Source organism: Oncorhynchus mykiss, chromosome 19 (assembly GCF_057628025.1).
Source record: "Oncorhynchus mykiss isolate SJ-2025 chromosome 19, ASM5762802v1, whole genome shotgun sequence".
Lineage (NCBI taxonomy): Eukaryota > Metazoa > Chordata > Actinopteri > Salmoniformes > Salmonidae > Oncorhynchus > Oncorhynchus mykiss.
The window spans coordinates 25099775-25121730 of NC_143040.1; the positions used below are offsets into that span (position 1 = coordinate 25099775).

The 21956-nt window shown below is 42.5% G+C and overlaps 1 protein-coding gene across 1 annotated transcript; it reads right to left on the minus strand.

Annotated features, from left to right (window-relative positions):
• Positions 1-363: 363 nt before the first annotated feature.
• LOC110498471 (uncharacterized) lies at positions 364-19638 on the minus strand. The gene is made up of 6 exons (XM_090210602.1): positions 19169-19638; positions 18653-18783; positions 18311-18472; positions 11228-11389; positions 6015-6126; positions 364-5865 (listed from the first exon to the last, which is right to left on the minus strand). The coding sequence occupies exons 1-6, from the start codon at positions 19422-19424 to the stop codon at positions 4991-4993; spliced, it is 1698 nt and encodes a 565-aa protein (XP_090066728.1). The 5' UTR covers positions 19425-19638; the 3' UTR covers positions 364-4990.
• Between the last annotated feature and the right edge of the window lie 2318 nt (positions 19639-21956).

Here is a 21956-nt window from a genome sequence, read left to right on the forward strand (position 1 = left end):
AGTCATGAGAAACTCTGCAAGAGTATCTATTTGAACAGCCTTGTCTCAGACTAGAAGTAACATAGTAAATCTGGGACACTCAAATTAGTAGGATATGTTTGGTATGCTTCAAAATTCAAAAGGCACTCGCACATCTGAGCTATCTTTTTTGCAGGTGCATGGTAACAATTGAATACAATGAGAAAAAAGAAGAAACCCACATACAACCCACATACAACCCACATACATTATTACATGTTCCACCACCCATGTTATCCACATTATTAAATGTCCACGTGGGCTATGTAGGTAAAACCTCTCGTTTCTCTCAAGCAGATCATTTGTGAACATAATGGTTGAAATCAGGAGAAACGACAGGTATTATCCAGTCAGCAGTACATTTTAATGACCTGAAATATGACATTTCTACCTTTTAGATTTTGTGGTATACAGAAAGTTAAGATATCAGACAGGGGAGTTGATATAAATAATACTCTGAGCAAAAATAATGTTTTGGGGATTTTCATCCAGACATTATTTCCTAAAGGTCTTAATGATGAAATGACTATGTGAAATCGGCAAAAAAAAGAAACGTCTCTTTTTTTTCAGGACCCTGTCTTTCAAAGATAATTTGTAAAAATCCAAATAACTTTACAGATCTTCATTGTAAAAGGGTTTAAACACTGCTTCCCATGCATATTCAATGAACCGTAAACAATTAATGAACATGCACCTGTGGAATGGTCGTTAAGGCATTAAAAGCTTACAGACACTAGGCAATTAAAGTCACAGTTCTGAAAACTTAGGACACGAAAGAGGCCTTTCTACAGACTTTGAAAAACATCAAAAGAAAAGACTCCCAGGGTCCCTGCTCATCTACGTGAACGTGCCTTAGGCATGCTGCAAGGAGGCATGAGGGCTTCAAGGAGGCATGAGGACTGCAGATGTGGCCAGGGCAATAAATTGCAATGTCCATACTGTGAGACGCCTAAGACAGCGCTACAGGGAGACAGCTGATCGTCCTCGCAGTGGCAGACCGTCCTCGCAGTGGCAGACCACGTGTAACAACACCTGCACAGGATCGGTATATCCGAACATCACAACTGCGGGACAGGTACAGGATGGCAACAACTGTTACACCAGGAACACACAACCCCTCCATCAGTTCTCAGGCTGTCCGCAATAGGCTGAGAGAGGCTGGACTGAGGGCTTGTAGGCCTGTTGTAAGGCAGGCCCTCACCAAACATCACCAGCAACATCGTCGGCTATGGGCACAAACCCACCGTCGCTGGACCAGACAGGACTGGCAAAAAGTGCTCTTCACTGACGAGTCATGGTTTTATCTCACCAGGGGTGATGGTCAGATTCACGTTTATAGTCGATGGAATGAGCGTTAACACCGAGGCCTGTACTCTGGAACGGGATCGAGGTGGAGGGTCCGTCATGGTCTGGGGCGGTGTGTCACAGCATCATCGGACTGAGCTTGTTGTCATTGCAGGCAATCTCAACGCTGTGCGTTACAGGAAAGACATCCTCCTCCCTCATGTGGTACCCTTCCTGCAGGCTCATCCTGACATGACTCTCCAGCATGACAATGCCACCAGCCATACTGCTTGTTCTGTGCGTGATTTCCTGCAAGACAGGAATGTCAGTGCTCTGCCATGGCCAGCGAAGAGCCCGGATCTCAATCCCATTGAGCACATCTGGGACTTGTTGGATCGGAAGGTGAGAGCTAGGGCCATTCCCCCCAGAAATATCCGGGAACTTGCAGGTGCCTTGGTCAAAGAGTGGGGTAACATCTCACAGCAAGAACTGGCAAATCTGATGCAGTCCATGAGGAGGAGAAGCACTGCAGTACTTAATGCAGCTGGTGGCCACACCAGATACTGACTGTTACTTTTTACCCCCCCCCCCCCCCCCCCATTATTCCATATATTTTAGTCACGTCTGTGGAACTTGTTCAGTTTGTGTCTCAGTTGTTGAATCTTATGATCATACAAATATTTGCACATGTTAAGTTTGCTCAAAACAAACGCAGTTGACAGTGAGAGGACATTTCTAACACCCTCCCAACATATCCTCCAAACACTGGGTTCGAGGCCATTATCACTTTTATACAACGGGTTACCAACATATACAAATAATGATTTGACATATTTTCAATAAACTTGAATTATTCACCCTTCCACAGGCTATAGTCCTGACACAAATCTAGTGCCGCTACCCAATCCGGCTGGTTGTTCATTCTATCGGTTAGGTTGCCAGAGACGCTACCCTCTCTAACCAAATCGCTAACAGTGACAAAAAATAAAAATCAGTAACAGAATGACTGCAATTGAATTGGCCACAATAGGAAATCATAGTCTCAAAACAGTTACAGTAAAGCAGAGTAGACCACAGTAAAGTACAGCAAAGAAGATTATAGTTCAGTACAGTATAATGTAATATACTCTACTGGACTTTACTGTAATGTCCAAACTTGTTAAACATAGAAGTCTATGATTGGTACAGATTTGGTCCGGTCTTGACCAACCAAATTTGGTCTTGTTTGGGTGCGGAGCTCATTAGAATAATAGCCAGTGTGTAGTATAATACTCAAACATGCAAAGGAGGGTTACATGTTTCTACCTTGGTAGAGAATTACACTCATAATTATGCATTTCTATATAGTACAGATCAAGGAACCATGATGTCATTATGTTACTGGGTGTTGATCCACTTCACTGACTGTAGTTCAATCATCTACATTGTTTTTTTCAAACTCAAGGTGTCATATCATAGCTGACACATTCTTTCTGCAGACATATTTGAATCTGAATTCAGAGTTTTGGGGAAAAAGTGGTCACAAAAAAACTGTCATTCTTTTATCAAAATTTGCATCTGCACCGTTCCTCAAATAAATGTGTTTTAGTAACATTGTCAGTGGCAATTGTTAAAAGTGGACTTCTGCATATACAGTTGAAGTCGGAAGTTTACATACACGTAGGTTGGAGTCATTAAAACTCCCTTTTCCCCCACTCCACAAATTTCTTGTTAACAAACTATAGTTTTGGCAAGTCGGTTAGGACATCTACTGTGTGCATGACACAAGCAATTTTTTCCAACAACTGTTTACAGATTATTTCACTTTTATTACACTTTTATTCCAGTGGGTCAGAAGTTTATATACACTAAGTTGACTGTGCCTTTAAAAAGCTTGGAAAAATTCCAGAAAATGATGTCATGGCTTTAGAAGCTTCTGATAGGCTAATTGACGTAATTTGAGTCAATTGGAGGTGTACCTGTGGATGTATTTCAAGGCCTACCTTCAAACCCAGTGCCTCTTTGCTTTACATCATGGGAAAATCAAAAGAAATCATCCAAGACCTCAGAAAAAAAAAGTGGACCTCCACAAGTCTGGTTCATCCTTGGGAGCAATTTCCAAACGCCTGAAGGTACCACGTTCATCTGTACAAACAATAGTACGCAAGTATAAACACCATGAGACTACGCAGCTGTCATACTGCTCCAGAATGAGACACGTTCTGTCTCCTTGAGATGAACGTACTTTGGTGTGAAAAGTGCAAATCAATCCCAGAACAGCAAAGAGCCCTGTGAAGATGCTGGAGGAAACAGGTACAAAATCATTTATATCCACAGTAAAACAGGTCCTATATCGACATGACCTGAAAGGCCGCTCAGCAAGGAAGCCACTGCTCCAAAACCGCCATAAAAAAGCCAGACTACGGATTGCGAATGCACATAGGGACAAAGACCGTACTTTTTGGAGAAATGTCCTCTGGTCTGATGAAACAAAAATAGAACTGTTTGGCCATAATGACCATTGTTATGTTTGGAGGAAAAGGGGGAGGCTTGCAAGCCGAAGAACACCATCCCAACTGTGAAGCACGGAGGTGGCAGCATCATGTTGTGGAGGTGCACTTCACAAAATAGATGGCATCTTGAGGTTGGAAAATTATGTAGATATATTGAAGCAGCATCTCAAGACATCAATCAGGAAGTTAAAGCTTGGTCGCAAATGAGTCCTCCAAATGGACAATGATCCCAAGCATTTTTCAAAAGTTGTGGCAAAATGGCTTAAGGACAACTAAGTCAAGGTACTGGAGTGGCCATCACAAAGCTCTGACATCAATCCTATAGAAAATGTGTGGGCAGAACTGAAAAAGCGTGTGCGAGCAAACCTACAAACCTGACTCAGTTTCACCAGCTCTGTCAGGAGGAATGGGACAAAATTCACCCAACTTATTATGGAAAGCTTGTGGAAGGCTACCCAAAATGTTTGACCCAAGTTAAACAATTTAAAGGCAATGCTACCAAATACTAATTGAGTGTACGTAAACTTCTGTCCCACTGGGAATGTGATGAATTAAATAAAAGCTGAAATAAATCTCTACTATTTTTCAGACATTTCACATTCTTAAAATATATTTGTGATCCTAACTGACGTAAGACAGTGAATTTTTACTAGGATTAAATGTCAGGAATTGTTTAAATGTATTTGGCTAAGGTGTATGTAAACTTCCAACTTCAACTGTAGGTGTATGTATGGTTTGTTAAACTTTGCAATCAATGGTTTTTGCTTAGCATACATAAAGTGAAAAAGTGAGCATCAGCGTCACTGTTAGCGTGGAATTGCACACTACATACATCTTCACTACTTCGTCAAGTAAACATGAATTAAGGCACTATCATTCTCACTATCAAACACCTAAAGAGAAAGTCTGTCACTCTTCATCAGTGACGCATTTTTACAGACACCATCACACCAGCCATCACCATATTATCTACTCTGCCTCATCATACTTTTTCCTAAGTTCTCCTCATCCAGTTCCCTACTATATCCCAAACCAACAGAATTAACTACAAACTAACTAACTAGTAATACGTTACATGTCACTATTCATGTGCATTTTCTGCTGGTGTATACTGAGGTAGCTCCTCCCTGAGAACCTCTTCCTACAGTGCGTACAGGCGAACGGCCTCTCTCCCTTGTGGACCTTCAACTGCATCTTCAGCTGGTGGGAGAACTTATTCTTACACTGGGGCAGCTGTAGGGTTTCTCCCCTGTGTGGACCCTCTGGTGCCTCTTCAGGTTGGACGAGTGTGAGAAACTAGCCCGGCACAAGTGGCAGCCGAACGGTTTCTCCCCTGTGTGGACCCTCTGGTGCCTCTTCAGGTTGGACGAGTGGGAGAAACTAGCCCGGCACAGGTGGCAGCCGAACGGTTTCTCTCCCATGTGCAACCTCTGGTGGATTGCCACCTGTTGGGGGAAACGGAAGGCTTTCCCACAGAACGAACACGGGAAGCGCTTCTCTTTGGCGCCGCCACCTTTACTAATGCTGCTTCCACTACTGTCATTTGTCAATGGGCTTGTGTTGCCATTTAGTGTTGAGGCACAGGCATTGTCTGAGGTCTGGTTTAACATTAGGAGAGTGTGAGGAGGACGAAGGCCAGGGAGTGTCTGTGTTGTCGCAGGGTCCATGTTCCAGTTGATAGATCCTATAGAAGGTAGGCTGAAGGCAGCATCGGTTACAGGGTTAACCTGAGGCCCAATCCGTCTCTCTGAATCACAACTATAGGAGCAGGAAGGAGCATCGCTAGCAGAGTCTGTGTCTGTTCTCTCCCGCCGCATACAGACACCTCCCCGTCCCTGCAGACCAAATCTACCCCTCGCCCTGGTCTCAGCCAGTCTGTTGTCACGGAGTCTAAGATCGGATGTTGTTTTGTGTTCGACTGTCTGTTTCTGGTTGTGGTTAACAGTGTTGTTCCCCAGCCCAGAGTTGAGGACACTGTCCCATCCCCTGACATCCACTATGTCACCTCTGGTCCTGGCCTGCGAATCCAAGATGGCCACCCAGTCTCCTTTGTTAGCCTCCAGCCAACTACCTGCAGGAATAGGTCACAAAATAGACTTTAAAAATATGGCAAAGAAAACTCTACATATGGAGTTGTATGGACAAAATAATAGCCAGGTGCATCACTATTCCCATTGAAGATCTATTACTGTATGTAGGCTATATGTATTTCTCCCTTACCTTGCTCCCCCATCTTTAGTCCACTCAGCAGATCAATGCTCTCTGCTTCATCTTCCATTGTCTCCTGTTTGACCAGCAGCAGATCAGGCTTCCCATCCTCCATGTCTATTGACTGCAATAGTAAAGGTTGGGTTTAGTTGGCACTATTTGGGTTGGACTTGTATCATTGAAAGGCATGTACGCAGACAACACTATTTGGATCCCCATCAGCTTTTGCCGAAGCAGCAGCAAAAATCTTCCTGGGGTCCACAAAAAAAAACACAAAGGACGACAAGTAACAAAACACTTAGTGATAGACAAGGACAGTCACACAAATGTAAAATACTATATACAAACAATACAACAACAACAAAAATATGTGTGTTAGTGTGTCGCCTCACAGACCCCACCGGTCAATGAGATGCTTGAGTAATAGGAGATGGAAGGGAGTTCCATGCGATCACGGCTCAGTATAATACTGTGCGTTTCCGTGAATTTGTTTTCGGACTTGGGGACTGTGAAGACACCCGTGGTGGCATGTCTTGTGGGGTGTCTGAGCTGAATGTTATTTGATTATGCAGACAATCGTGAATTTTCATCACAGTAATATTTCCGGATGAAAACTGGAATAGAAGCAGTTCATCTCTCATCAACCCTTTAGTGCTCCTGAGTGGCGCAGCGGTCTGAGGCACTGCATCTCAGTGCTTTGAGACAGATGCATCTTTGCTAGGTAGGTCTTTCTTTGCTGCACTTGACCATATTACCAGACAGTAATCAAGATGGGCCAATACCAGACCCTTAACAGTTGATTTTACAGTGCAGGTGATTTGTACTGTAACACAGAACAACAGACAGGCCCCTCCCCATCTTCACAACAACTCTCATTATGACTTGACCATGATCAGAGGGGTGAAGAGGAGCTCCGTGGAATCTGAGAGTTTGGAAGTAATTTAGCCATTCAGTGTAGTCTTAGCGATCTGTAGATTTGCTATTTATGCAAGTTGTCATGTGAATTAACTTGTGACATTCCTGGATTACTCATTATACTGATAGTCCGATTTAATTAAGTAATTCAATAGTCAGTTAAAAAAAAGGTTAAGGGTACAAGACTGTAAATATCTGGCTGTGTTGGCAAAAATCACTACATATCCCATTGAGCCAAGCAGAGAGAGGCTGACTGTTGTCACAGTTCCAAGACCAGTCAGAAATGTCCAGCTAACCCTACGCCAATGATGCCGGTGGATCTCAAAACTGAACTTGAAACCCCTGTTAGTAGCAATGATATCCTTCACCAGTCATCTTATGACAGACATCTCAAACCAGATATGACTGTTCAAAACATAATTAAATTTTTTCCCCAGCTAATTTCTTAGTTACATGATTGTATAACTAGCAAAGACGTTTTGAAATTGAGGGTGCAGTATTTATGAAGTTTAGCCCACTGAGGTATAATAAGAACGTTTTAGCCAGGGAAAACGAGCTTGGGCCTAATGAGCATGTGCACTAGACTAATTAAGGAGGCAGATTGTAGTTATGCCCTGATTAGTCATTGAAATGATTGGCAATATCAAAAGGTTTTGTTATACATTTTCGGTCATTTATCTTGGTTTGGTAATATAACTCCACAATTTTGTTAAATTTTGTAAAAAAAAACAATCTACATTTACATTATGTCAACCAACCAGCTGAGCTGCCTGGCTGACTTTTTTGCCACCTATTTTGCATAATTTATTTGAACTAGTGTTGTCATGATACCAACATTTTACAAACGATACAATACCAGGCCAAGTATCACGACACCGAATAGTATCACGATGCCATGGTGGTGGGGGGGTGGGGGGAATTTGTGGCTTAGCATCCTGTGCGCACCGTTCATCGGACGCTTGTTCACGTTTTCAAAAATGTCTCCAAAAACCTTCTACTCAATACAACACATTTAATTTAACTTCACAGTGTATAACAGAACACGGCATAGAAGGGCTGATTGGCTGATATTTGCAAAGGCCTACCTGTGATTTAGCTGGAGGAATTGGAGGAAGGAATATACTGTACATGCATATTTATCTGCATGTCATTGTGCCAGTAAGGGGAAAAACACTGCATGAAACCTTTACTCTTTAGTTAACAGGCACACACACACTGTCGCCCTCACTCTCAAAAACACACACACACACCACTCTCTCTCCCCCACAAACACACACTGCTCCCAACTTTTACAACGTTAGGCACCAAACTGAATTTAAGGAGCACCAGAAAGACATTGATTTTTGATATAGTTTAGGCTTACATTAGGCCTATGTGAATCCTAAGCACATCTCATGAGCAGCAGAGCCTTTTCTTTCTTCCTGTGCCAATCAAATTTGCCTAAACTTACTGTCAAGTTCAGGTTGTTAGCTAGCTACAGTAGGTAACACGACCGAACAACGCTGTTAGTTATCAAACGAATAATTAGCGACCAGGGATTCTTTTAAAAATGGCCCGCGACATGACTTGTGAAATTATGTCAAATGTGTGCGAATCCCGATAGAAAGAAAAAAAGGCATCTCCGGTAATATTTGTTTAACCGTTTAGGTTAGAGACGAGTCGTTTTATTTGCTGTAAAGCTGCAAGCATGCGTGTCGCAAAGCAGTGCTTGGTTTTCCCTCTCTGACACTCAGAGGCTGCATGACAGTGAACTTGCAAAGTCTACCCAGACTGATCTGTGCTCTTGGTTATAAAAGGCGAGGACATTTTACAATTTATCCACATTGCTTACTTTGTGCGCTGCTCCCATGTAATACGTTTACAAATCTAACAGAAGATTCATCAGGGTCTGCATCCCCGCAAAATATATATATATATATATTTTAATGACAGAGGAATAGACACACATGGAGAACAGACTGAGAGAAGCAGGTGAGTGAGGGCTGGTAGGGGATGCGACTGGCTGATTTACAGCTGCCACGTGATATGCCCATGAAAGTTGAGTGGATATTACTGGACCTGCTTAAACAAGACACTCTGTGTGCAATAATAGTGTTTAACATGCTTTTTGAATGACTACTTCATCTCTGTATCCCCCACATACAATCATCTGTAAGGTCCCTCAGTCAAGCAGTGAATTTCAAACACAGATTCAACCACCAAGACCAGGGAGGTTTTCCAATGCCTCGCAAAGAAGGGAACATATTGGTAGATGGGTAAACATATTTTTTAAAAGCAGGCATTGAATATCCCTTTGAGCATGGTGAATCAATACACCCAGTCACTAAAAAGAAACAGGTGTCCTTCCTAAGTCAGTTGCCGGAGAGGTAGGAAACCGCTAAGGGATTTCACCATGAGGCCAATGGTGACTTTTAAAACAGTTACAGTTTAATGGCTCTGATAGGATAAAACTGAGGATGGATCAACAACATAGTTAGTCCACAATACTAACCTAATTGACAGAGTGAAAAGGAGGAGGCATGTACAGAATAAAAATATTCCAAAAACATGCATCCTGTTTGAAAGAAGGTACTAAAGAAATACTATTTTAATACAGCTATAATCTCAGCCAAAGGTGCTTCTACAAGTTGACTCAGGGGTTTGAATAGCTATGTAAATGAGTTATTTCCGTATTTAATCTCAGATATGCAAAAAATGTCTGAAAAACATGTTCTCACTTTGTCATTATGGGATATTGTGTGTACATGAGTGAGAAAAAAATACCTTCTATCCATTTTGAGTTCAGGATGTAACAACAATGTGGAATGGGTCAATAGGTATTAATACTTTCCGAAGGCACTGTAATTAATATGGGCTAATCTTAGCCCTTTCCTGGGTAGCTTACCTGAGATGGACATAATATGAAGGGAGAAATAATAACTGTTTCGCTAAGAGTCAGTCAATCAGGCACCTGTGAGTGACAGTTGGTGTATGTATGTGATGTTGGGCTGAAGCTACTGACCCGGAAGCTTGGCTCTCTCACTCCTCCTGGGCTTTTATGACAGAGGGTGGACAATGACTGTCGTAACAGATGTAAGCAATGTCCCCATGCTAGCTTTCATATAGCTGGGATAAGCTCTTTCTGCCTCTGGCGTAGAACTTCAGAGAGGTCCTTGTTAAGGAAGATGTTGGTTCATCTCAAGTTCTTGGGTCTCTCCAGAACAGCCATATTGTCCTTGAACCTTAGGAACTTGACCACTATCAGCCTGGGTCTGTCACCTGGGCTGGTTACATGTTTTCCAGACCTGTGGGCGTGCTCCACCTCAATATTCTTTTGATCAATCTGCAGCTTTTCACAGTGATCATTTTCTCACTTTCTCCTCTAACTCCATCCAGGTCTCATGTGTAGACTCTGGTATACCATCCACAACAATGTTATTCCTCCTGGATTGTCCCTAGATAGTCTGTTTTCCCAGTCATCTGTAATTATGATTTGCTGATATCATCTCATGTGGATTTAGTTTGTTATCATCTTGCTGCAAGTCTCTTCCGTATGACATTCACCTATCCCTGGTCAGATCGTCCATTATTTTGTTAGTCGAGTCCACCATTATTTGGACAAAGCTCTTGAAGCCATTTTTCTGTTGCTGTAACAGTGCTTGTAGACATTTTTGTTGAAAGCTCTACTACACAAGCTTCCAACTTACCTAACTTTGTTGTTAAAGTTTAAAAATCATGAGATACCAAACCCATTCATACTGGTTGGTTAACACTTGAGTTTCCTCGGGTCTCCGCCAAACTTGGTAAATCCACTTTTTGTTATAATGCACCTCATTGCTGGAACCAACTACAAAATACATTACAATTGGATGTTCTGGTGCCGCTCGGGCAATTTAAAATATTGTTTGGGGGCCATCGTAACCTTTTCTTGAATATTTGTGTAATTCTGTATTTTTGTTTGTTTTACATTATATCGGATTTGATTATTAATTGTATAAGCAGGGCCCACTTGTGAAAGAGACCCTGGTCGCAATGATGACTAAGTCAACATCAGGGACGGTATCTAGAAGGTGTCTTAGAGTAGGAGGGCTCATCTAGGATCACATTTTATTGGTCACATACACAGATGTTATTGCGGTTGTAGCGAAATACTTGTACGTCTCAGCGTAATAATGCTGATCTAGGATTAGGTCCCCATCTGTCTACATATCTTTATTCATTAGAATCTAAAAGGCTAAACAGATCCTAGATCAGCTACCCTGCTCTGAGAGGCTTTGTAGATACGAGCCCTGACCTACTAACATGCAGACAGTAGTTTACAGTGGGCTCACCTCAGTGAGACTGTGTGTGATCCTGTGCTGCTCAGCTGGTTCCTCTGTGGGTTCAGGAGGTGTAGTCTGGTTTTCCTCCATGTCCATGGTCCCCTCAGGGTTCCCCAGACTCTCCTCACACCCCTCCTCCTTCACCAGCAGCACCTCTGGACCCTCCTCCTCCTGGAAGAGACAGGTGATACAGATTACACAGACATACACTCCCTCAGGTACGTACACACAGAAAATAAAAACACTTTCAACATTGAGTGTTTACCCATCCCCACTGCGTTTGAGTCCTATACTCTAGTTACATAATTACTTTATTGTTGTTAAACCCATCATAGTGGACATGTTGTGGGTAAAAAATAATTCAGCTATGATAAGTTCTAAGTCGCCATCAGACAAACCTGTCTAAACTATTTTGAGGTGTACAGTAGGTGTTTGTTAGTGTGTGGGTATGTGTGGGTATATTTAGTAAGTGTATATTGGTTATAAAGCACTGTCAGGTGTATGCAGAATAGGGTGAGATCAGATGTGAACTAAAGAAAGTCTCAAAGTCTGCATGAAAAGTCCCATTTTGTATTTATTAAACACAAGTTTTAAATACACCATATGAAAACCACATATACACGTCTCAACTACAAATCTCCATGATAAACTACATAAATTCTCATTAAAAAGTGTCTTGGGAAAGAAATGAAGTAGTTGAATGGAAGTAATGAAATAGGCATTTATGAACGTCAGAGCCTATACAATACAAACAATATATAAACATACTTTTTAGGCTTATATGCCTAGGGCTGGGCGATACGGCCTAAAAATCATTTAGATTTTTTCAAACTTATGGGTGATTCATGATCTATATCTCGATTTTCTAAAGTTCTAAATAAGCTTTGTTGCACAATTAAAAAAGGTCAATACAAATAATTTCAAACAGTCATAAATAAATCTAATGAATTCACGGTTTGTAAAATTATACCTAGGCTAAATATGACCTTCCACAACCATAAGACCCACAAATAATGTAATTATTTTATCAAAATAATTTAAACAGCTTTTTTTTTTTACATTAATCACTGACCTAGCTTTCAATTCTATGAAAATGCAATTTATGTTACAAATTTAACCAGAACCCTGCATAACGTGCATTCACTAATAATGACTATCTCCTTGTAGCTGAAAATTAACACCAGTCTCATAAACAATCTCTCAAGCACAAGCCCACGTTCTAGTGAGTAGCCAGCTAATCTTTATATTTCAAGTCTAGCCAACTTCAAATCAAAGTTATTGGTTCACTTGGATCTATTTGCTTGCTACCAAGGCAGAACAGTTGAAGTGTGATGATTGCACCCTCCTGTCCATCTCCAACTGTTTGAACAACATAGCCTGTTCACTTTGTTTAGATATTGAAATCAAGTGGCCTACCTGGACAAGAAGATGCTTATTTCTCGGAATGAGAACGAGTTGCCAATTCCTTTTATGAATGTATTTTTTTTTTCTTTACATACATACATTGCACATTTATAAAACACAGACTAGACAGCAAGCGCATGTGTGCTATGTGGCTAAAATACAGCTAGCGGTACGTAGAACCACAACCACTTGCGACAGAACTGAACATTACATTTTCCACAATCATGTTTTTTAAAATATTTTTTTCACCCCAATTTTGTGGTATCAATTGGTAGTTACAGTCTTGTCCCATCGCTGCAACTCAGATTCAACCACAAAGACCAGGGAGGTTTTCCAATTCCTCGCAAATAAGGGCACCCCGGTAGATGGGTAAAACATTTTAAAAAGCAGACATTGAATATACCTTTCAGCATGGTGAAGTTATGAATTACACTTTGGATACACTCAGTCACAACAAATATATAGGCGTTCTTCCTAACTCAGTTGCTGGAGAGGAAGGAAACCGCTCAGGAACTTCATCACGAGGCCAATTGTGACTTTTAAACAGTTACAGAGTTTCATGGCTGAGAGAAGAAAACTGAGGATGGATCAACAACATTATAGTTAATCCACAACACTAACACAAATGACAGAGTGAAAAGAAGGAAGCCTGTACAGAATAAAAATATTCCAAAACATGCCTCCTGTTTGCAATAAGGCACTAAAGTAATAATGCAAAAAAATATGGCAAAGAAATAAAAGTCCTGAATGCAAAGCGTTACGTTTGGGGCAAATCCAATACATCACTGAGTAGCACATATTTTCATGATGGCCGCATCATGTTATGGGTTAGCTTGTAAATTGGCAAAGGACTACGGAATAGAGCTAGGCGCAGGCAAATGCCTAGTGGAAAACCTGGTTCAGTTTGCTTTCCAACAGACACTGGGAAAGAGTTCACCTTTCAGAAGGACAATAAGCCAAAACACAAGGCCAAATATATACTGGAGTTGCTTACCAAGATGACGTTGAATGTTCCTGAGGGGCCTAAGTACAGTTTTGACTTAAATCTACTTGAAAATCTATTGCAAGACTTGAAAATGGCTGTGGAGCAATTATCAACAACCAACTTGGCAGAGTTTGAAGAATTAAAAACTTGTGCAAATATTGTACAATCCAGGAGTGGAAAGATCTTAGACACTCACAGCTGTAATTCTAACATGCATTGACTTAGGAGTGTGAATACTTTTATAAATTAGATATTTCTGTATTTTCATTATGGGTTATTGTGTATTTTCATTATGGAGTATTGTGTATTTTCATTATGGGGTATTGTGTAGATGGTCAAGAGTTATTATATTTTTAATCCATTTTGAATTCAGGCTGTAACAAAATATGGAATAAGTCAAGGGCTATGAATACTTTCTGAAGGCACTGTAGAATGCAAAATATATATACAAACAAAAACAAAATTCTTGTGATACATGCATTTCAAACATTAATTTGAATTAATTGGATATAAATCGCCCAGCCCTATACAGTTGAAGTCAGAAGTTTACTGTGACTTTAAACAGCTTGGAAAATTCCCCAAAGTTAGGTCATGGCTTTAGAAGCTTCTGTTAGGCTAATTGACGTAATTTGAGTCAATTGGAGGTGTACCTGTGGATGTATTTCAAGGCCTACCTTCAAATGCACTGCCTCTTTGCTTGACATCATGGGAAAATCAAAAGAAATCCGCCAAGACCTCAGAAAAAACATTGTAGACCTCCACAAGTCAAGTTCATCCTTGGGAACAACTTCCAAATTCCTGAAGGTACCATGTTCATCTGTACAAACAATAGTACGCAAGTATAAACACCATGGGACCACGCAGCTGTCATACCGCTCAGGAAGGAGACACGTTCTGTCTCATGGAGATGAACGTACTTTGGTGTGAAAAGTGCAAATCAATCCCAGAACAACAGCAAAGGACCTTGTGAAGATGCTGGAGGAAACAGGTACAAAAGTATCTATATCCACAGTAAAACAAGTCCTAAATCGACATAACCTGAAAGGCCGCTCAGTAAGGGAGTAGCCCCTGCTCCAAAACCGCCATAAAAATGCCAGACTACGGTTTACAACTGCACATGGGGACAAAGATCGTACTTTTTGGAGAAATGTCCCCTGTCTGATGAAACAGAAATAGAACTGTTTGGCCATAACGACCATCGTTATGTTTGGAGGAAAAAGGGGGAGGCTTGCAAGCCGAAGAAAACCATCCCAACCGTGAAGCACAGAGGTGGCAGCATCATGTTGTGGGGGTGCTTTGCTGCAGGAGGGACTGGTGCACTTCACAAAATAGATGACTTCATTAGGAAGGAAAATTATGTGGATATATTGAAGCAACATCTCAAGTCAGGAAGTTAAAGCTTGGTTGCAAATTGGTCTTCCAAATGGACAATGACCCAAAGCATACTTCCAAAGTTGTGGTAAAATGGTTTAAGGACATCGAAGTCAAGGTATTGGAGTGGCCATCACAAAGCCCTGACCTCAATCCTATAGAACATTTGTGGGCAGAACTGAACAAACGTATGTGAGCAAGAAGGCCTACAAACCTGACTCAGTTACACCAGCTCCAGGAATGTGCCAAAATTCACCCAACTTATTGTGGGAAGCTTGTGGAAGGTTACCTGAAATGTTTTACCCAAGTTAAACTATTTAAAGGCAATGCTACCAAATACTAATTGAGTGTATGTAAACGTCTGACCCATTGGGAATGAGAAGAAATAAAAGCTGAAATAAATCCCTCTAAACTATTATTCTGACATGTCCCATTCTTAAAATAAAGTGGTGATCCTAACTGACCTAAAACAGGGAATTTTTACCAGGATTAAATGTCAGGAATTGTGAAAAAGTCTAAATGTATTTGGCTAAGGTCTATGTAAACTTCCGACTTCAACTGTACATGCCTTATACACTGCTCAAAAAAATAAAGGGAACACTTAAACAACACAATGTAACTTCAAGTCAATCACACTTCTGTGAAATCAAACTGTCCACTTAGGAAGCAACACTGATTGACAATAAATTCCACATGCTGCTGTGCAAATGGAATAGACAACAGGTGGAAATTATAGGTAATTAGCAAGACACCCCCAATAAAGGAGTGGTTCTGCAGGTGGTGACCACAGACCACTTCTCAGTTCCTATGCTTCCTGGCTGATGTTTTGGTCACTTTTGAATGCTGGCGGTGCTTTCACTCTAGTGGTAGCATGAGACGGAGTCTACAACCCACACAAGTGGCTCAGGTAGTGCAGCTCATCCAGGATGGCACATCAATGCGAGCTGTGGCAAGAAGGTTTGGCGCAACCAGGAGACAGGCCAGTACATCAGGAGATGTGGAGGAGGCCGTAGGAGGGCAACAACCCAGCAGCAGGACCGCTACCTCCGCCTTTGTGCAAGGAGGAGCAGGAGGAGCACTGCCAGAGCCGTGCAAAATGACCTCCAGCAGGCCACAAATGTGCATGTGTCTGCTCAAACGGTCAGAAACAGACTCCATGAGGGTGGTATGAGGGCCCGACGTCCACAGGTGGAGGTTGTGCTTACAGCCCAACACCGTGCAGGACATTTGGCATTTGCCAGAGAACACCAAGATTGGCAAATTCGCCACTGGCGCCCTGTGCTCTTCACAGATGAAAGCAGGTTCACACTGAGCACATGTGACAGACGTGAAAGAGTCTGGAGACACCGTGGAGAACGTTCTGCTGCCTGCAACATCCTCCAGCATGACCGGTTTGGCGGTGGGTCAGTCATGGTGTGGGGTGGCATTTCTTTGGGGGGCCGCACAGCCCTCCATGTGCTCACCAGAGGTAGCCTGACTGCCATTAGGTACAGAGATGAGATCCTCAGACCCCTTGTGAGACCATATGCTGGTGCGGTTGGCCCTGGGTTCCTCCTAATGCAAGACAATGCTAGACCTCATGTGGCTGGAGTGTGTCAGCAGTTCCTGCAAGAGGAAGGCATTGATGCTATGGACCGCCAGTTCCACAGACCTGAATCCAATTGAGCACATCTGGGACATCATGTCTCACTCCATCCACCAACGCCACGATGCACCACAGACTCTCCAGGAGTTGGCGGATGCTTTAGTCCAGGTCTGGGAGGAGATCCCTCAGGAGACCATCCGCCACCTCATCAGGAGCATGCCCAGGCGTTGTAGGGAGGTCATACAGGCACATGGAGGCCACACACACTACTGAGCCTCATTTAGACTTGTTTTAAGGACATTACATCAAAGTTGGATCAGCCTGTAGTGTGGTTTTCCACTTTAATTTTGAGTGTGACTCCAAATCCAGACCTCCATGGGTTGGTAAATTTGATTTCCATTGATAATTTGTGTCGTTTTGTTGTCAGCACATTCAACTATGTAAAGAAAAAAGTATTTATTAAGAATATTTCATTCATTCAGATCTAGGATGTGTTATTTTAGTGTTCCCTTTATTTTTCTGAGCAGTGTATATATATCACACAACGTCGAATGCAATATTCTACACTGAAATCGGTAACTCTTGTAATTCCAAATGAGTCTGTGGATCTTTTTCGTCTTTTTGTCTTTAATGCAGGGTTTGATCTAACCGTCAGAAGCTACCGAGTGGAATGTTTTTTCTTCTGGTATCTCCTCTCTGAGAACCTCTTCCCGCAGTGCGTACAGGCAAACAGCCTCTCTACCATGTGGACCTTCAGGTGCATCTTCAGCTGTTGCTGACAATGGGGTCAGCTGTATTATTTCTACCCTGTGTGGACCCTCTGGTGTCTCTTCAGGTGACCAGCCTGGGCAAAGGCCATGGGACACTGGGTACAGCTGAAGGGTTTCTCCCCCGTATGGACCCTCTGGTGCCTCTTCAGGTCACCAGCCTGAGCGAAGGCCATGGGACACTGGGTACAGCTGAAGGGTTTCACCCCTGTGTGGACCCTCTGGTGGATCTCCACCTTCTGGGGGCAGCTGAAGCCTTTGTTACAGAAAATGCAGAGGAACCGTTTCTCTTTACTTTTGCCTGATGTTGCTCCTCCACGCCGAGCCTGGGCTCTAGCCCTGTCATTTGAGTTCAATCCCTTATCGAAAAGGACGAGGCGGTGTGGATCAGTAGGCCCCATTGATCTGGACACTGGGTCGCGATTCCTGAACGTGTGTAAAGGGGAGTGGGTAGCGACATTTGGATTTGTCTCTAAGCTTTCCCTGTAATCTAAGAAATCTCTGCCCTGTGTGAGTCCATCTCCTAGGTGACTATCTGCATTCCATGTGGGAGGAACGTCGCCCTCCACTTTCACAGTCACTTCATCTATGCCCAGAACCTCGCCTTTCTCATCTAGGCACCCTTCAGAGTATACACTACTACTGTACTGGTTCCAGTCCCCTCTAGACAGATCAGTTCGTGTCTCTAAACCCAAGGATATGTTACCAGGGTCCATTTCTGTTGCATAAGAACAAGACGGTTCATCCCCGCCAGTGTCTAACGAGTCACCATCAACATCCCCACGGGAATGAACAGTCCTCTGGTTCTGGTGAAATACTGGTAAATACTCTGAGCCAGGAGGACAGCCCAGTCTCCCCAGGCCCAGTATCTCTGGGCCTGATGATCTGTGTTCAGATCCTCTGTGTAATTGCATTTGTGTTACAGTTAAAGTCTCGGTGTCTGTCTCAGACTTGAGGACGGCGATCGGCGTTCCACTGACCTCCGTGATGCTGTGTCTGGTCCTGGGCTGCGCAGTGGTGGGGTCCTTCGTGGCTACAGGGGGCTCTCCAGCCGTTCCATTCTGGATGTCTCTGTTATGCCGTGGGTCCTGCTTTCCTTCAGACCTCTCCTGCTTGACACCAGGACCTGCAGCCTCTGTAGACTGACACAAGAAGAGTGGAGGTTATTAACGGATAACAATGTCATAGGGAAGTCTCACAAGCTCCATTAGGGCAGATAAAAGAGGATGTACATGTAAGCAAGTGAAAAGCTGAGGGGAGCCTTTCTGAAGTGAACTGGTCACACGATGCACTGTAATTTAATGTAACACTATTCTACTAACCTCTATCACGATAATGTTCTGTGGTGAGGTTCCACTCCCCTCATCAACAGTGATTAGTTGGTCATCTCTGCATGTATTGTGTCCCGCTGGATTCACAAAGCTCTTGTGGCTTCCAGTGAGATGTATTTCACCTGTGAGAATGATTGGGGAAAAGAGGTGGTTTAGGTGCTGTCAATGGTATATTGTACACTATTGACACTGTCTACAATTGACAAGGATGTAAAGTAGCAATTCTCATAACTTCTTGATATAATATTTACTGAGATGTATTATATTCCATGCATAACACTGTTTTCATTGTGTAAATAGAATATGCAGTAAATCAATAATCTGGTTAGAATATGATAGTGTCTTTGCGCAAGATAGCTTACTAATCAGGGGAATTATTGCACACTATCCAACAACTGACCAATACCTAATTATGTGTAATACATCCGAACACAGAGCGGATTGGGGCGACAGTCACTAAACTATATATTAACGGTGACAGGCTGCGCAGCCTCCGCCAAAATGTACCTCTTGCCATTCTTCTGTGTCGGTCAAGGATCTTGACACTACTGGGACTGGCAACGACACGCTCCCGTGCCACCTTCAGTTCCAGTAGCTGTAGTTTCCTCCGCAATGCCCTGTTTTCTTTCTGGCTTTGAGTTATTTCCAAACGAAACACTGCATAGTCGTCATCTACGAGTTTACAGACCTCTGCCACGGCTGCATTCGCCAGCACCTCCATGATGGAGGCTATTTGAGTGTGAAAAACCATACAGTTAGCCATTGTTAGCTAACGTTATATAGATAACATCTATCAACCAAGTCGTCTTCAACGCAAATTAAACACTACATGTGATGCTGTGCAGTTAAATTCGTTATATTTTGAGTTCCATGATGTTAATAAACGTATAAATAACAACAATAAAACCGCTAACGTGGAAATTGTTCATGGTCACTGTTCACTTCTTCTTCTCTGGTATAGTGTCGCCTTATTCTGAAACGTCACGGTGATCCTGGCGAGTTATCAGTTGCAATCGTGTTTCTATTTCCGGCAACATTCGCGAAACGCTAGCGCGTGCTAGAGGCGGGAGGTGAAAGCTGCAAAAGCGGTACCTTTAGTTGAGAGCTTGATAGTTTTACAATGACAGAACCGCACAAAATCCTAATATCGATCAACATGACAAGCATTATGTGTTCAGTAAGAGGCTATTACAATAATTGGATGAAGACGAGGTCGTTTTTACAACAAGAATGTTTTGAACACCATCTCTGCGACATCGACCTGTATGTACCTGTGGAGCCCCATAGGACCTGCATCCACCTTTGCGGCTCTGGCTCAAAGCGTTGAACCTAAAGAAACTTCCAAAACGTCTCTTTGTGGGCTCCTACCACTTCTTTGACAAGAAGCCTAAAGTGGAGCATCCTTACCCAGACAAATGGCTTGGCTACGATCCTCCATTGTTGTGTTTATTTTCACCTTTATTTAACCAGGTAGGCTAGTTGAGAACAAGTTCTCATTTACAACTGCGACCTGGCCAAGATAAAGCATAGCAGTGTGAACAGACAACAACACAGAGTTACACATGGAGTAAACAATTAACAAGTCAATAACACAGTAGAAAGAGAAGAAGAAAAAAAAGAGTCTATATACTTGTGTGCAAAGGGCACGAGGAGGTAGACGAATAATTACAATTTTGCAGATTAACACTGGAGTGATAAATGATCAGATGGTTATGTACAGGTAGAGATACTGGTGTGCAAAAGAGCAGAAAAGTAAATAAATATAAACAGTATGGGGATGAGGTAGGTAAATTGGGTGGGCTATTTACCGATAGACTATGTACAGCTGCAGCGATCGGTTAGCTGCTCAGATAGCAGATGTTTAAAGTTGGTGAGGGAGATAAAAGTCTCCAACTTCAGCGATTTTTGCAATTCGTTCCAGTCACAGGCAGCAGAGAACTGGAATGAAAGGCGGCCAAATGAGGTGTTGGCTTTAGGGATGATCAGTGAGATACACCTGCTGGAGCGCGTGCTACGGGTGGGTGTTGCCATCGTGACCAGTGAACTGAGATAAGGCGGAGCTTTACTTAGCATGGACTTGTAGATGACCTGGAGCCAGTGGGTCTGGCGACAAATATGTAGCGAGGGCCAGCCGACTAGAGCTTAGATGCATTCATGAAGAAGGGTTGGTCAGACAGTCATCAGTGACAGTTAAGCCAAACGCTTGAGCAGTTTGCCTGCTCTCATTGTGTGTCTCCCTCTTGCATCTAAGCACAGTCATAATAGCACAATTTATTTCCTTCACAACTCAAAAAAAATCTAATTTTATATATACTTAATTATTATGATTATTAAATATTATTGGGAGCGTTCATGCAGTATGGTGTTTTATTGTACGGTTTTGTCCATGAACTTGTTTAACAAGCCATACTGATTTCTGAACCGGGGCTTCAAGACCGGGGCTTCACAAACCGTGATCTGCTACATGAGAGGAAGGTCAAATGAACAATTCCAGCCTTCACAAAAAGAGGCGCACAGCTGTCAGAAGAGGAGACCACATGTACACGACGGATAGCTAACGTGCGGGTTCATGTGGAACGCGTAATTCAAAGGCTCAAACGGTTTCGAATCATCTCACAGACAGTGCCAATCGACCTCTCATCTAAAATGGACAAAATACTTAGAATCTGTGCTGCCTTGTGTAACCTGCGTGGTGATATCAATCATGAAGACGCTGAATGAAAGTTCTCAAAAGTTATGTTAAATAAATGTCAATTCATTCTATAACAACTCGACTTAATTATTAGTTTTACATACTCATTAATATTAAAAACAAAAACAATTTCCACAACACTGAGACTGTTGATGCATTAAGTTAGGCTTTTTAATTGAAAAACAATTTGTTAATGGTAACTGAAAACAGGAGAGACATCTGACTACATACGTCTACAGAGCTGCATATTTTTGTCACTATATTTTGCCTTCCTGAGGCTCCTCAACAATAAATGGCAGCATGTGTGTTGAGTAGAATGCCTTCAACCCCCGGACAGCCTCTGCACAGAACTATGCATCATAGGGAACAGGGATGGCAACTTGCTGGGACGGAGTCCAGATGAACACCTTACTTTCTCACAGTCCTGTGCAAAACAGACCAATTTGCATCTGCATGTAGTAGCCACGTGGCCCATGTGGTTGCAGTTGGGGTGTGCCCTCCACCACCTTCACATTACAGGCTTTCCCATTGAAGACAACATCCAGAGAAAACCGCCCTTCCCCATGACAGGACACTTGATCTCAAACAGCTCCTTGGTGTTCA